Source organism: Eleginops maclovinus, chromosome 20, assembly GCF_036324505.1.
Source record: "Eleginops maclovinus isolate JMC-PN-2008 ecotype Puerto Natales chromosome 20, JC_Emac_rtc_rv5, whole genome shotgun sequence".
NCBI lineage: Eukaryota > Metazoa > Chordata > Actinopteri > Perciformes > Eleginopidae > Eleginops > Eleginops maclovinus.
This window is the reverse complement of record NC_086368.1, coordinates 25929954-25945670: the sequence shown is the minus strand read 5'-3', so window position 1 is coordinate 25945670 and position 15717 is coordinate 25929954. Positions and strand designations below refer to the sequence as shown.

At 39.9% G+C, this 15717-nt stretch overlaps 1 protein-coding gene across 11 annotated transcripts in view; it reads left to right on the top strand.

Moving 5' to 3' along the window:
- The window catches only part of LOC134882989 (inositol 1,4,5-trisphosphate receptor type 1-like), a 99507-nt gene that overhangs the window by 5321 nt on the left and 78469 nt on the right, over nt 1–15717 (top strand). For 10 of the 11 annotated variants that reach the window (XM_063911060.1, XM_063911056.1, XM_063911053.1 and 7 more), the window contains exons 3-10: nt 1334–1404; nt 11346–11461; nt 11648–11734; nt 13499–13657; nt 14536–14634; nt 14724–14807; nt 15027–15173; nt 15328–15432. In XM_063911060.1, the coding sequence (XP_063767130.1) occupies nt 1334–1404; nt 11346–11461; nt 11648–11734; nt 13499–13657; nt 14536–14634; nt 14724–14807; nt 15027–15173; nt 15328–15432 (868 nt within the window). The remainder of the gene's footprint in view (nt 1–1333; nt 1405–11345; nt 11462–11647; nt 11735–13498; nt 13658–14535; nt 14635–14723; nt 14808–15026; nt 15174–15327; nt 15433–15717) is intronic. The other variant, XM_063911061.1, reaches the window with a different exon arrangement.

Here is a 15717-nt window from a genome sequence, read left to right as displayed (position 1 = left end):
GCATATCAATTAAATATGAATGTGAAATGTATAGTGTTGAGAAAAGTCCAGCTCAGTTTAGAGAAATATCTTATCACAACTAATCCACTCCGTATACGGCCATGTTGTTGTATCCCAGAATGCGAGAGGAGGTTTCTTCTTGACCTTGGACACAGATGCCCACTGAGGCTCCTGTCCCTTTTTGGACCTTGGCCCATCGGTGCATCAGAACGATCCAGGCTATGACTCTTCCTTCCTTTTTAGAGGAGAGTCTCACACCGATGTGTTTTGTTCCCTCAGCATCACAGAGCTTCTGCAGTGCAGAGTTTACTGCATGAGCTATAAAAAGATGTTACTGACTGGCCAACGCGTCCTACTGATTTGTTTTGTTTTTGTGTTGCCCTACTATCTGATAGTACTCTTGTGGGTTTCCCCTCAAATACTGGCTGTGATTGAATGTTTTACCTGCATATTTTGATATTGGTAGATACAAGGTGTGGTAGTAGATATGATAAGGTAAAAAAAGACCTGGTTCCTAAGTTAGAAACAATGATTTTACAATCTACTTGTGACCCAGTTCTGAAATCTTTATTTCCACCTCTCACTCCTTGGTTGAGAGTTTCTCTCATGACGTATATCCTTTCATAACACCCGATATATTACATTTTAAGCAGAAATTACAAGAAACCTGTTCCCCTTGCGTCATTTATCCCAGAAACCCTCCTTCCGTGAGGTGATTGGCATGATTTCAGTGATGTTGCAGATATTTACAAGGTTACGTTTATCCCGCTGAACTCATGTCTTGGCGAGTTGCTGCCAACTCCTAAATATTAGATGAGACTTTGCCTGTGTCTCCAACGTGATGTGTATTGTTGATACAATGAAATAAGTGTGAATCCTGCTATTTATGTGACTTACAGCTGGACTTTTTCCAACATTATGATAGCAGGACAAAACAGGTGTTAATAATACTGTTAACAACGGCTTCGATCCATTTGTCTCAGTAAGCTGGAACAATATTAACACCCTGGACCTATCCCATGTTAAAATGCTCTAAACATACGTGGTCATTGTTCTGGTGTCTGTTATTTTCCTGTGATTGGATATGTTGTAGTGGTCCCAATTACTCAAGTATATCAGATTAGTAATTGGATACTTCCTTTCGATTTCTTACTAGAAAAGTAGACGATATTAGATTTTAAGGGGACTTCTATCTAATTAACCTCATAGCATAATTAGCACAATAATTCTAACTGTATCATCATGCTTTTAGAGGCTGTATTGAGTGTTTGAAAGTGTGTTTAATTGCCCGTCTTGAGTGACTGACTCATCATAATGATGGCTGTGTCCCCAGGCTTGTGGATGACCGATGTGTGGTGCAACCCGACACTGGAGACCTCAACAACCCACCCAAGAAATTCAGAGGTAAGGCCTCACAATCACTCACAACTCGATCTTGAAATCAACAGTACATATCAGGATTTTCAGCTGGTCAGGACTGGGAGTATCATAGCTGTATCTGTTGTGGTTTTCTTTTTTCTGCAGTTAAGGTGAAAGTTATTGTTGCTTGGAATCCTTTTGTTTACTTCCGTAACATAATGACATCACTATGTAACACTTGCGCCTCTATTGGCCACTGGCTAAGGGGCGGGACATCTCTAAGTAGTTAGCGAGTCAAAGCAAAGCGCGCCAGCTAAACTATCAGAGCACACTGGGACTTCAGATAGAGGGTGAAAAGAGGAAAAAATAAAGACCCTTTCGAACATTAAAGCATGTAAACATGTCACAGTAGAGGTACAACATACAGATATGAAGCTGAGAATACGAGTAATAGGCCCCTTTAAGGCAAGTAAAGAGCATACTGTAGTAACAGGCTAACAGTGTGTCATCTCAGTAGGTTGCTGTGTGTCTTTTGATTTGTTGTTTGTAGATGATTGCATTTCATAAGGTTTTTTTTGGGTCGGATTGATTTCTCGTGCTGTTGGATTTTTACTCAAAAGTAACAGTAGATTGAGTGGCTCCGCTGGGTAAAGGCCCATTTCTTGTACAGATCTGCTTGAATTATTAAAGGCGTTTTTTGTTTAGAGTGCTCTTAGACGACTGTAAACCACGATTTCATTTCGCTATCGCCTTCCACTAAAAGGTGCTTCACTGTGTTGGGAAATAATTGTGATCCTGGCACCGGTTTGAGATGGTAATAGCTACATTTGCATATTATCTGGTTTGGGGCATGCATCTGAAATTAGAGCTTGACTGCAGCCATGAGCACTTCGTAAGCAACAATGAACTCTGTTGCTTTCAGATGTACTGACTTGGGAAAGAAATGGCTTAAAAGGACATTTGGCTCAGCATTGCACAGCCAACATCTGTCTGTTTGACATAAGACAGGAAGGATAAAATGTGCCGTTTAATGGCAGATTCTGACCTTGTCATAAGTCTTAAAAGAAATATATGATTATCTGGCCAGCTGACAACAGGTGTAGCTTATATAGTAGCCACTAAGTGCATCAAGTTGGCTGCCACTTCCTAGCAAATACATTTCTATATATGTTGGCAGGTTTCCAAAGGAGGTCTTAAGTGAATTAGTCAGGAGTGAAATAACACAACTGCCAATTTCCATTTACTTGGAACATTGCACTTTCCAAATGTTATGAAATTAAATTGACTTTTTCTTTTCTCTCTCGGAAACAAAGAAGGATTCAACATTTCCCTGTCATCGTCGTAATTGGTCCTCTTGATTGATGATCACAAGGAGCAGGAAAATGCACACACAGACTCACTGACTGTGGAACTAACTTAGTTGTATATCATGTAACATGCCTTTACTAGCTTTGAATAATAAGGGTTATTAGGGTCATTTTTTTGTCAAAACAATGAGATAAATTTAAGTATTGGTATATATTTTTTCATTTTGAAGCAACTTATGCCTTTAGACAAGCAGAAATACTTGAAGTTAGGGGTTATTTGGCTTGACAAAAGGGCAACTAGGGACATTTTAGACTGCTCCCTGACATAGTTGGCTAATATTTGTTGGATGTAGCCTCTATGCAAACTCCCCTTTTTCATATTAAAACCCCACTGAGACTCCTTTTGAGGAAGTCCATATGCTATATTCTATTTCAAATGGTTAAATAAGTCTGTAAAACCAGGAACAGAGCTCTCCTAAATAATAGTCTCTATGCAATTGCCAAAACATTCATTGTAAATTTACCGCGCACTTCTAGCTGTTCGATAAAGACAGATTTTCATTTTACAACCTAGGGTGAAGAATTCCCCAACCAGAGAGCAGACGTTCTTATATTTAACTCGCCTCGTTGAGCAAGTTTTGTTGTTGGAGCCTTAGCTTTGTCTCCTAACCACAAGGAGTGTTTCTGATTCCAGGCCGAGTGCCAGGCGGAGTTAAGTATCAGGCCTGTGACAGCAGCCTGTCATTACTCCTTAACGTCTAATAACCGGCTGTAACCTGACAGCGTGAGTCGCACAGATTAGCTAGCAGCTCTGTCGCTAAAAATACAAAATGTTTTGTTTTGGAGGAGACCAGGTGCACTTCTGTTGGTGGTTTGTCTCAGCGTTCCTGACCCCTTGATTTGCATGTATTCAGGGGTGCAGTTGTGTATGGGGGGGGGGGGGAGACTTAACATGATTATAAGGGCCCTTAACTGAGAAGAGCCCTACACAAGAAAAGTCAATAGAAAATGTATCATTAATAGAGTATTTTATTTTCAACGTACTAGTACATTGCTGTCCCCTAAAAAGAAGTGTATACATTTAAAAATAATAATACGTCTCAGCTTCCAAAGGTCAAATCTTCCACAAAACAGCAGTAGAGTTATGTCACTCAATATTTCTTTTATATTTCAATTGAAAATGTTTAAGTTCAGTCAAGTAATATTTATTTGAAGTTATTCATTAATGTTTTAGAAGAGCCTTTGGTACATTTCTCATACCAGCCAAAAAAAAGGTCACAAGCCTGTGGGGGGCAGTGTTTTGATCTGGGGTTGCTGCAGTTGGTCTGGTCTAGGTTCAGCAACGTATGTGCCCAAAGAATGAGGTCAGCTGACTCCCTGAATATACTGAAGGACCAGGTTATTCCATCAATTGATTTTTTTCTTCCCTGATGGCACGGGCATGTTCCAAGATGACAATGCCAGGATCCATCGGGCTCAAATTGTCAAAGAGTGGTTCAGGGACACTGAGACATCATTTTCACACATGGATTGGCCCCCACAGAGTCCAGACCTGAACCCGATTGAGAATCTTTGGGATGTGCAGGAGAAGGCTTTGTGCAGTGGTCCGAATCTCCCGTCATCAATACAAGATCTTGGTGAAAAATGAATGCAAGACAGAAATACATGTTGTGACGTTGCAGAAGCTCGTGGAAGCGATGCCACAGCGAATGCGTGCCGCAATCAAAGCTAAAGGCGGTCCAATGAATATTAGAGGGTGACCTTTTTTTTTGGCCAGGCAGTATCAGTCCTGCATCTGAGTTCGGGATAGAGGTTGCATTACAGCGATATCATTACTGAACTTACTAGACTCTTCTAGCTGATTTTTATTTCTTGGCTTTACAACTTAGTCTTTACATTCTCATAACTGTCTTATATGAATCAAAAATAAACATTCAAATATATTTATAATAAAGAAAGTACTTTGTGAAAGCACTAAAGGCCAATAGACTATATATTTGTAACACACTATTCATGTATTTGACCAAAGATCTGATCAGAAATCCTTTATTGGACATGGGCTTTAAAGCAAAAGTGAAATAAAATAGAGATAAAAGGTAAACAATTAAAAGAGTAACATTACATATTAAATAAAGAGACATTAAAATAAAGTAAAATAAGTACACAGCTTGGTTAAAACTAAGTAGCATTCTCTCTTTTTTTACGCAAAGTGAATATATTGAATATAAATATTTTGATATCTGATTTTCTCCACCTTGCACAGCCCTTATTATGAATTCCACATATCCCAGGAGACACTACCTTAGCGTAGGTGAAGGAGAGGATAGCATTAGTGATGGAATAAAATACCTTTTTGGCTGAGACTGTGGCAGAAATGTGCTGAACTGAATGGTAATTGTCACATCGGATTGCAGCAGATTCAAAGGTGTTTAATTAGGAATTTTTCAATATTTTGTGGTCCAGTACGACACCGTCTGAAAGTAAAGCCTCTACACATAGATACCACAGAGCTGACTCTAAAGCATGGAGTCAAATCTGTGATATACACACCTTGACTTATTGATGTGTGTGATGCAGGTTTGATTGGTTCAGTGTTTCAGCATGAGGTGAGTGTTCAGCTCCAGTGCTCCGCTCGTCGGTTCATAACAGATGCAGAGTCTGGCTTTTTATTGGAAATGGGATTATTGCACATGGATTTTTCCAAGAACTGAGACAACACTAACACGACTGTCAAAACAAAACGGCTACCTTGGTGTTTGAACATCACAGTGAGCCCTGCTGGAGCCTGATCAATGCATGACCAGTGGAGGGGGCAACATGATTATTGTTAACTATGTCAGAGTTACAAGTGAGAAGCTCGTCCTTCGTTCGGTCAATTTGAGGATTTACCTTCTTGGAATTTGCTTTCTGCAATACTTATTAACCACAAAGCATCCTTTTTTTATTCATCACGCCAAATCATGAGCAACAAGTAGGTTACAAACTCTGGGGCACAGCAGGGGGTAGATGGAGTAAACAAAAACAACATCTCTCTTTACCTTTTTGTTTTCATAGTCACTACTCTATTCTCCTGCTGCAAAGATGGGTTATATACGGTGAATACAACAGTGTCCATTCCTTATCCGTTCGGAAATGCATATGGCACTAAAGTTATAGCTTTACCGACAAACGTGGCTAGATTTGAATGGAGTGCATTTCATGGATGTCTTGGAAATTCTGAAAAAACTAGTACGCTCATTGTTTTTTTTTTACAAAAGCGCGATAACGTCCAGACTTAGGAGTAATAAGGTTGTCCATGGGACGATAGAAATGAGTTTGGAAAGCAGTAAAATGACCAAGGCTGCCCCTCCCTACACGCAGAACACACGCAGTGCGCAGGGCCTTATCTTATGCCACATTTTCCCCTCCGTGCGGGATAATAACATTTTTAAAATCCTTAATAAGCAAGTTTTCTTTGGATTTTACCTTTTTAATAATAATATTTACAATTATAAATAGTAATAGAACTATTTTCTGTTATTATTATTATTATTATTATATAATATATATAATCATAACTATATTAATAAAGTATTAATTTGATGGGAATTTTGTCTACGGACCGGAGGGGGGCCCTCTATCAAAATTTCGCTTAGGGCCCCAAGTTGGCCAGAGGCAGCCCTGAAAAAGACTATTGTGTTTTCTAATGTGATAAAGTGTAAACAAAGAACTTGTGTTGATATCGGTTCGAGGAAAGCTCCCCCGTGCTTATGTAGTATGTCCTTCTTTTCATTGGTTGTCATAAGTTTCAAAACGATTCTCTGTTTCGATGTAATATGCAAATAAGTTACCAAACAAGAAACTCCCCCCTGTCCCACGGGCCTGGCAGGCTCGTGAACAACACGGTAGATGCAGGCATCCCAGAATCCCTTTCACTGTGAGCATTTCTTAGATACGATAGGACACAACTATGAGTTTAGGGATTGCTTCTGTTATAGGAGGATTGGGTATCACCTATCCCAGAAACAAGCAGTTAGGATATTTTTCTACAACTCATGCTCTAAAGCAGGGGTGTCCAAACCCTCAGCAACTTCAAAAAGTATAATGAAATATGGCCCACAAATGAAACTGCTTGTCTTGTACTGTACTTCTTAAATGTATATACAAACATATATTACACGGCAGTATTCATGTGTTCATAAGCCCACTTTTCAAGTAAATTCCGTCGATTTAAAGTTGAAAACATTTTCTAACAAATCTTAGTTGATAACAACAAAGCCCAATCACTTATTTCCATAACAGGCTTGAAACAAACCCTTCCTATTTCCCCTTATGATAAGCAAACTGAGGCTCCTGTTTTATGTGATGAGCTGCCAACAAAATAAAAGAAACCCTAAGGAGAGCTGTGATGCAGCCCGTTTATATTCTTAAAGCATAGTCAAGTATCAAGCTACATGTACCTACATTCGATTGATTTTGCTCATTTATAACTGAACTTATGAGGCAATATACCTCACCTCTAGGGAGTGGCCCTTCATGTCGTTTTCTGTATGTGGCCCTCTGTTAAAAAAGTGTGGACACCCCTGCTCTAAAGGGACAAATGCCAGCTGCAACTCTGTTACCTGCTGCTGGCTGTATCCACCCTGTGCATTCAGATGCATACATGCTAGTTCTCAGTACCACACAGACTTCATAGACTGGATGAACAGCAGTTATACTCCAGGTAACACTGCTGTATGGATTCTTACACTACCCCTTCAGTTGTGCATGAAATGAAACTCTCGCTGGTTTCTAACTGAGCTATTCAAATCATATTCAAAGCTGTGGTTTCACACCAGACAGCAGCACTAACAGTAACCCAGAATAAAGGTGCTATTGGCACTTTAAGTCCTCCCATGACAAAGCAAAAGCAGAACATAACGTAGAACTAGTTAGATATGCAACACTGAACAATGCTTCGCCCCTCACGTTTCACTGTTTCTATTCATGTTGTTTGGATTATATCTATTGAACTACTATTTAAGAACATAGTTACCACATTTATTATTAAAGAATACATATTATGCTCATTTTCAGGTTCATGTTTGTGTTTTGTGACTATACTGTCACATGTCTCCATGCTCTAATGTTCAGAAAGGTCTTTATTTCTCTCAAACTGCCTGTGCTGCAGCAGCTCGTTTCCCCCTCTGTCTGAAACGCCACTATAAGCGCAAGTTTTACATAGGGATATCACTGTTACCCAGGTAAACATACTCCTTCTAGCCTTTGCAGACCATTTACATGCTCATATAACACACTGCAGGAAAGTTAAAAAAAAAAACCCAAAAGCATAATCGGGCCTCTCTGAGTTAAATCCGTTTTCGAAGGATTCCTGGGTAGTGTGAGGACACGACTGATCCCACCTCTCTTATTAAGTCTTAATGAGTGAACCAGAACATCCTGGTTGAGTATTAATAGCACACTTCAGCTCAGGGACAACAACGAAGTGCTGCAGCTCACCTGACAGTGAACAATTGGCTAAAGGTTCATCAACTATGTGACAACAGCCAGAGTAACTCGGAGAGTCGCCAAAGGCACATGTCACTGTCGAGCCACAGAAGTTATTCAGACCTGTTTAATGTTCGGAAAGAGACTTATAATAGGAAACTGGAAGAACCCAGGTGAGCCGTCTTTTCAGGCAAAGAGCGCTGCAAAAGTACATTTAAATTATCAAATGTCTTTCAGCTCGAAGGACAGGACTGAGAAATATGTTGCAAAGTTGGGAAGCTACTCAGAATACAGCAGACACATGTACACAACGCTTGCATATACAGCTAACATACACTAAGAGTCAATGCGTTGCTTTGAGAAATTAAAGTAGATTTTGTTGCGTATTAAAGTTGAAATGTTTTTCTGCTTAATATACCGAAACGTTTTTCCGACATTTAACCAGAAAAGTGGAAAAACAAATGAAAGTAAACACAAAGATGAACAATAATTAGAAAAATGAAAGTAAACACATTACAAATAAAAGATGAATGGAAACACATTTAAATAATCATGATTTTTGACATTGTGTATATTTGTTTATCTACTATATGAGTGTCATTGATTTGTTAACCAAAACGTGACAGTTTTATATACAAATGAAATACCTTCTCTACAATCACTAGTCAAAGTCAAGCTGTAAAATTCACGTGCAATGAAGGATCTCTGAGATGGAGGAGAGGATTATTCTGCAGTTTTGTGACAACGTCTGTTCTGAAAACACATACCGCTTTTTCACTGTACAGAAATCAAGCACAGAAGTGACAAACTAAAATCCGTTCACATCCACATGATGGGACAAACATTGTGGGCTTTTAGTCGTTAATTAATAGTAGACACATTTCACACTCACAATGCACATTTTGCCAAAGCAGGAAAAGCACAGGTGGATTTTAAACACAATGATGGCTGCATTACTTTTAGATGAGCCAGTCCCAGAGCATATTGCTTCTCCAGCTTTGACAGGCAACATTTCTACATGATCAAAGAGTTTATACGATGAAGGATAGTAAATATAGCCTGCTATATTAAATAGGAAGTGATTACATGAACTTGTTTACTACCTGCTTGCTGGTCTGCTCAGTTGAATGTGTAGGTATGCTCTAAAGGCTACAGCGATTAGAACAATTGGATTGTACTTTCTGTGAAGCTTGTTTAGCCATTTAAACTAAGGCTGGGTGATATCCACCAAACTGGGATATGACTATATCCACACAGAGAAGAAGTGTTGAGTGATGAAGGTGTTTTTTGGTTGGGGTTTGTCTTAAGAGCTTCTCCTATAATCTAAAAGTGCTCTAATTTTAAATTGTTAATCTTTGACAAAAAACAATGACTACTAAAGGAAAAATGAATTAAAGAGGACACATTAATGTCATAAAGCTCTATTTCTCTCATCCTGCCTGTGCTGCAGCACCACTTCTCACTCTCTGTCTGAAACCAGAGCCAAGTCTGCTCTGATTGGTTATCTGGCTGGCTCTGTTGTCGTCGCTTAGAGATGTCCCGCCCCTTCATCTATCACGTACAATGTGTTGGAGCGCTACCCAATAGAAGCGAATGTGTTACATAGTGATGTCACTCTGTTCTGGAGGTAAACAAAGGAGTCCAATGGAGGTATTTCAGGCAGAGGCGGGGAGAATGGGAGAGAAACTTCCTCTGGAGGGAACACAGGGATTTTTACCTTTTTACAGAGCATTTACATGCACACAAACCTATATATTACACTACAGGAAAGGGAAAACCCCTAAAAGCGTGATAGGACTTCTTTAAAGATGGTTTTACTATAACCACTAGATGAATTGACCATCATTTTCTCATCATTTATCATCTTTTCAATAAAAACACATACGTCCCAGTTCATTCCTCTCCCCTTTTTTCCGATAACCTCAATTGTTCATCAGAAGCGTTTTTCTCCAGTGCCCTACTTCCTTCATTAGTCCTTGGCCTACTCTCTGCCTGTCCTACACCTCCCGGTCCATGATGGGTAACCCCGGAGACTCTTGCGATGACCGCATTTCAGATGTGGTGATTCTAAGATTATAGAGAATGACTACCCCGATACAATAGCACATTCTGCTTTGAGGCACTGGCTGGTTGTGAATCATTGAACATCGTTGTTTTATCAGTCTTTTGCTTCAAATTTGTTAACGTTTGACATTTCTTGGCGTGTCTATTTTTACTGAGCACAAAGACATCACATATTAGGATTGTTTGTTATAGGAGTGAGAAGTATCACCTCAGAACTACCTTGGATTTACTTTTTTATAATGAGCATCCTTAAAGCCGCAAAGTTTTGGGTGAACGTGAACCGGCTTCAGTTCAAAAAAATCGATAGAACCAGTAGTATATGATCCATATATGAAGAACCACAAAGGAAGCGTTCAGGCTGGGGGTATGTGATATTTAGCGTTCGAGAATTACATGAACACATGATCTAATGAGTTTTTACTCTTTCCTATTCTTTGTCTTCTAACCCGACTGCCTTTCAACTGTTCCAGTGATCAGTTACTCGGATCGAAACAGAGCGTCAGAGGCTATATTTAGCCCGGTTATAGCTCGCCAGGTTCCCTGTACCAGTTAGCATAACGCTTTACCTTAAAGGGCGACACGGACTAATTGATGAAACATTCATATGCTGTGTAGTGATTTATACTAGGTCCTTGTGGTGGTGATTCTTTAAGATTATAGAGAATAGAGCTAAACCCCGAGTACAAATAAGCATATTTCCGTCTTTGAGGCACATGCTGGTTGTTTGAATCTATTTGAATCGTTGTTTTTATCGTCTTTTGCTTTCATTTGTTGTTAAACGTTTGCACTTTCTTGGGCGTGTTCTATTTTTCTGAGCACAAAGACATGCACAGATCAATCTATTATTGCTAAGGAGGTGAGAAAGTACACCTGGAAGACTACCTGTATTTACTCTATTATTATAATGAGCATTCCTGAGTAAAGCCGCAAAGTTTTGGCAGGAAACATGAACCGGCTTCAGGTTTCCAAAAAAAAAAACGAGTAGACCCAGTAGCTAGGTATTGATCTCATTATGTTACTGAAGAAAACAAAGGAGGCGTTTCAGGCTGGGGGGGAGTATGTGGGTTTCCAGACCATTAACATGCACACACACTGATTCTAAATGATGTTTGTTTGACTCTTTCCCTTTCTCTTGTCTTCTATCCGCAGACTGCCTTTTCAAACTGTGTCCTATGAACAGATACTCGGCACAGAAACAGTTCTGGAAGGCGGCGAAACCCGGAGGCAACAGCACCACTGACACACTCCTCCTCACCAAACTCCATGTGAGGGTCCTCTTCACCTTTTACTTTGTCTGCTTTACGGGGTTTATTATGTTGCATATAACGCTGTATGGAGTAAGGACACAAAGCCTGAAGCCTTGTATTTATGTGAAGTATCATTCTTTCTGGAAATCTTATTGAATGCCCTCGGTTTCCTTGAACATCTGTGTTTCCTGCTCTGTGTTTTAGCATGCCGCTGACCTCGAGAAGAAGCAGAATGAGTCTGAAAACCGCAAACTGCTGGGAACAGTCATCCAGTATGGAAATGTCATTCAGGTGCGTTCAGGTACCTGTGAGATAAGGTGCTTTGGATCAACGTTTCGGCACTTTAAAATGACACCATCTAATTATTATTCTGTTTTAATCGGAGAAGTGTTTTTAATAACCGCCACAGCACAAAGGCCTGCTTCAAAGTCCTCCGTTGTAATTCCTTATCTTGTTGCTCCGGGTTTGCACACAGGTATGAGATAATCTGAAACCAGGAACGGTCTCGCATTCCTGCTCGGTGATGTTAGAGACAATACAAACAGTTCAGGAAGTCCTGGTTGCAAGGAACTGTCATTCTATTAATAGAGAGCCCCTTACTGTTTCCTGGGTTGTCAAAGGAAATCAACAGCTATAAGGTTTTAAGGTTTTATTGGTCATATGCACAGCATATACAACGTATATGTTGGCAATGAAAATCTTATATCCCATGCTCCTCCAACAACTCAACATACATGGTGCAAATAAGATAAATAAAATAGTGCAAAAAGAGAGAAGAATATTTACAATAACACATATATGTGCACTTAGGTGGTGGATTAGACTTGCTTGTTGTCCTACCATTTTGACAGACTGGGTCCTAACACTTCCGTTATAGTTTTATTTTTAACAGTCGTTTTAATTCCAATGTTTTAATGATGACACGCGCCTATTCAAACATGGAGTGAGTATCTCCTCACAGTCTGTTAATTGTTCTGAGAAAAGGAACCGGCCACTCCGAATAAGATAAGATGTACTTTATTGATCCCACATCGGGAAATGTTGTCGTTGCAGCAGCATAAAAAAACAAGGCATTGCACACAATTAGAAATGTAAAAATAAACAATTTTCTAAAATATAAACAACTCAAAATAGAAATAGAAATAAAGCGCCATTAGAGAGTAGAAAATATACAGATGATAGAGACAAACAGTAGTTAGTTTATATTTGAAGCTGCTTTTTTAGGTTTTGGAATGAAGCTTACAATGTCTTGGAACAGTCCTACGCTTTCTTTTTTTTAAATCAAGCAGCAACGAGAGATGCAAATGTTTTTACCACACTGAAAATATCTTTTGAGAAATGAACACCAACAAAACACCAACAAATATGTGTTGAAGCAGAATATTTAATGTACATTTTGGTTACCGGTATAATTACATCCATCCTCCTCAGTAAAGAAAAGACTGTGTGTGTGTGTGTGTGTGTGTGTGTGTGTGTGTGTGTGTGTGTGTGTGTGTGTGTGTGTGTGTGTGTGTGTGTGTGTGTGTGTGTGTGTGTGTGTGTGTGTGTGTGTGTGTGTGTGTGTGTGTGTGTGTGTGTGTGTGTGTGTGTGTGTGTGTGTGTGTGTGTGTGTGTGTGTGTGTGTGTGTGTGTGTGTGTGTGGGTCATTTTTTTCTTACATCAGGCATCCTGTATTAAGATTAATTTGGGCATTCAGTTCAATAGGCTATTAGACCCCTGAAAAAATGCAGTGTTTATATGATTCCAGTCTTGCTGGTGCTGGATTATTCTTGACAGGGTGGGAACAGTTTTAACGGGGGGGGGGGACAAACAGAGGTCATGAGAAGCATTCAAAGATAAGGCATTTTTGAGGACTTGAATTCTTCTAAAAAAAAATAAAGATACCGAAGAGATTCGGAGATTCATTTTTTCAGTCGAGTGTTCCCTCGGGTCTTGTTATGCCAGACTGACATATTTTCATAATCGTTCCCACTTCTGATTGTTCCAATGTGTGTATTATGTCATAGTTATCTCTCCTGAAACTATGTTATTCCCTAAGTTTTGTTTTGCCAACAGTTGCTGCACTTGAAAAGCAACAAATACCTGACGGTGAACAAGCGCCTACCTGCACTGCTGGAGAAGAATGCCATGAGGGTGACTCTGGACTCTGCGGGGAATGAGGGATCCTGGTTCTACATCCAGCCCTTCTACAAGCTGCGGTCCCTGGGAGACAGTGTGGGTGCAGCGGGCTGTGGGCTGCACACTAATTACCATTAGTGGGAAAAATTAACGATGTATTTTTAGACTTTTTACAGGGTTATAAAACACAGAAGTCCTGTGGACCTCTTGTAGTGATTCATATAGGTTTCAGTGCATGTAAATGGTCTGCAAAGGCTAAAATCCCAAAGCCTTAAATGCCTCGATTGGACTCCTTTCAAGTCATGGAGACAATAATGCCCTTTTGTGGTTTGTTTCAGTCATAATGTCTAAGGCTAAACACTTAACGTGACCATAACACTCTTTGCTCATATTGGTTAGCACTCAAATGCATTGTACGTAATAGGCTAAGGGGCGGGACTTCTCTAGGAAATAATAGGACCCCTTTAAGTTCCAGGTTTGTACAGAGTTCACTTCAAAGCGTGTGAACTCAGAGGTGTGAGCAAACACACAGACGAACTTTTTATCTTTATTGATTCTTGCTGCTTAAATTCCTTTGTGGTTGGTGAGTGATGCTCAAGGTTAGGACTTCCGATCCTGTCCTCTTTCTCACACAGTATGGTCAACGGCTCCCCCTAGTGTTCAACTTAAGGCTTGGTTGATCCATCATAAGAGATGTTGAGTTCACCTTGTGCAGAAAGGGAATTAAAGAACGATGGCTGGTATCCGGGGACGTGACACACTTTTCTTTTAGAACTTAAGTGCTCCATCCCCCACAGAGGACCAATTCCAGCAGCAGTATTTCATCTTCACATATTTCTGTTGCCCTTCACTGATTGAGTCTTTGTTTCTAGAGTTTAGAGTTTTTTGTGAACATTAACAGATTCTTTTCGATGGGTATGATGCATTGAAACTAAAAAATAAATGTGTTCCGTGTATTTTGTATGCTTTTCTAGGTGGTGATTGGAGATAAAGTAGTCCTTAACCCTGTGAACGCGGGTCAGCCTCTTCATGCCAGCAGCCACCAGCTAGTGGACAACACAGGATGCAATGAGGTACATGAGGCCTCACAGGGCATAAAATACATAAGGTACAGTATCATTATCTGTGGTTTGTTCACTCACTTCTCTCTTTTGCCCGTCAGGTTAATTCAGTCAACTGCAACACGAGTTGGAAAGTTGTTCTGTTCATGAAATGGAGCGACAACAAGGAAACGATACTTAAAGGGGTACGTTTATCATCTTATAATACTCAATTTTTACAGGTATCTTTGTGAAACACATCATCATTAAAGAAGATGTAGATGCAGAACATTTAAACACAGTATATGAGATTTATTAAAGAAATGATCGGAAAAAATCATCAACTTTATCGCAAGAGAACAAAAATGCCAACAAAATGTAACTTTTTATCTGCTTCACGCTGTACTCGTATGTGTGTGTGACAGGGCGATGTAGTGCGGTTGTTCCACGCAGAGCAGGAGAAGTTCCTCACTTGTGACGACCACAGGAAGAGCCAGCATGTTTTCCTCAGAACAACCGGCCGGCAGTCTGCCACCTCTGCCACCAGCAGCAAAGCATTGTGGGAAGTGGAGGTTAGCACAACATGTTGTCATTGTCCTTTCTATAAACCAGTTCAGTTGTTCCAAAAGATCCTCCTCACATTATGGGAGTACAAATAAGCATTGCACAAAGAGAAGATTACACATACTGTAGCAATCAGACTGATTTTTCCATGTCCTTTTCCAGGTGGTCCACCATGACCCGTGCAGGGGAGGCGCTGGCTACTGGAACAGCCTGTTCAGGTTCAAGCACCTGGCCACAGGGTGTTATATGGCTGCGGAGATGGGAGAGGTGTGTGTCGACTTCTTCACCTTTTTACACTAAGAAATACTGTATCGATGCGTTCTGGACACAAGCTTTTTATATAGTGCGTAGCTGACGTAGTGGCAGGAAATCCACTCGTTTTTGCCACGTTTTGAATTTGTTTTACACAAAAAGTTTTTACAAGGAAACAAACAGACAAACATAGTAAATTATAACAAGTTGATTGCTGTTGAAGCAACAACAACATGTCACACATGACACAGCAAAAAAAAGTGTCCAAAGTATGGTTAGATAGATAGAGAGAATAACTTT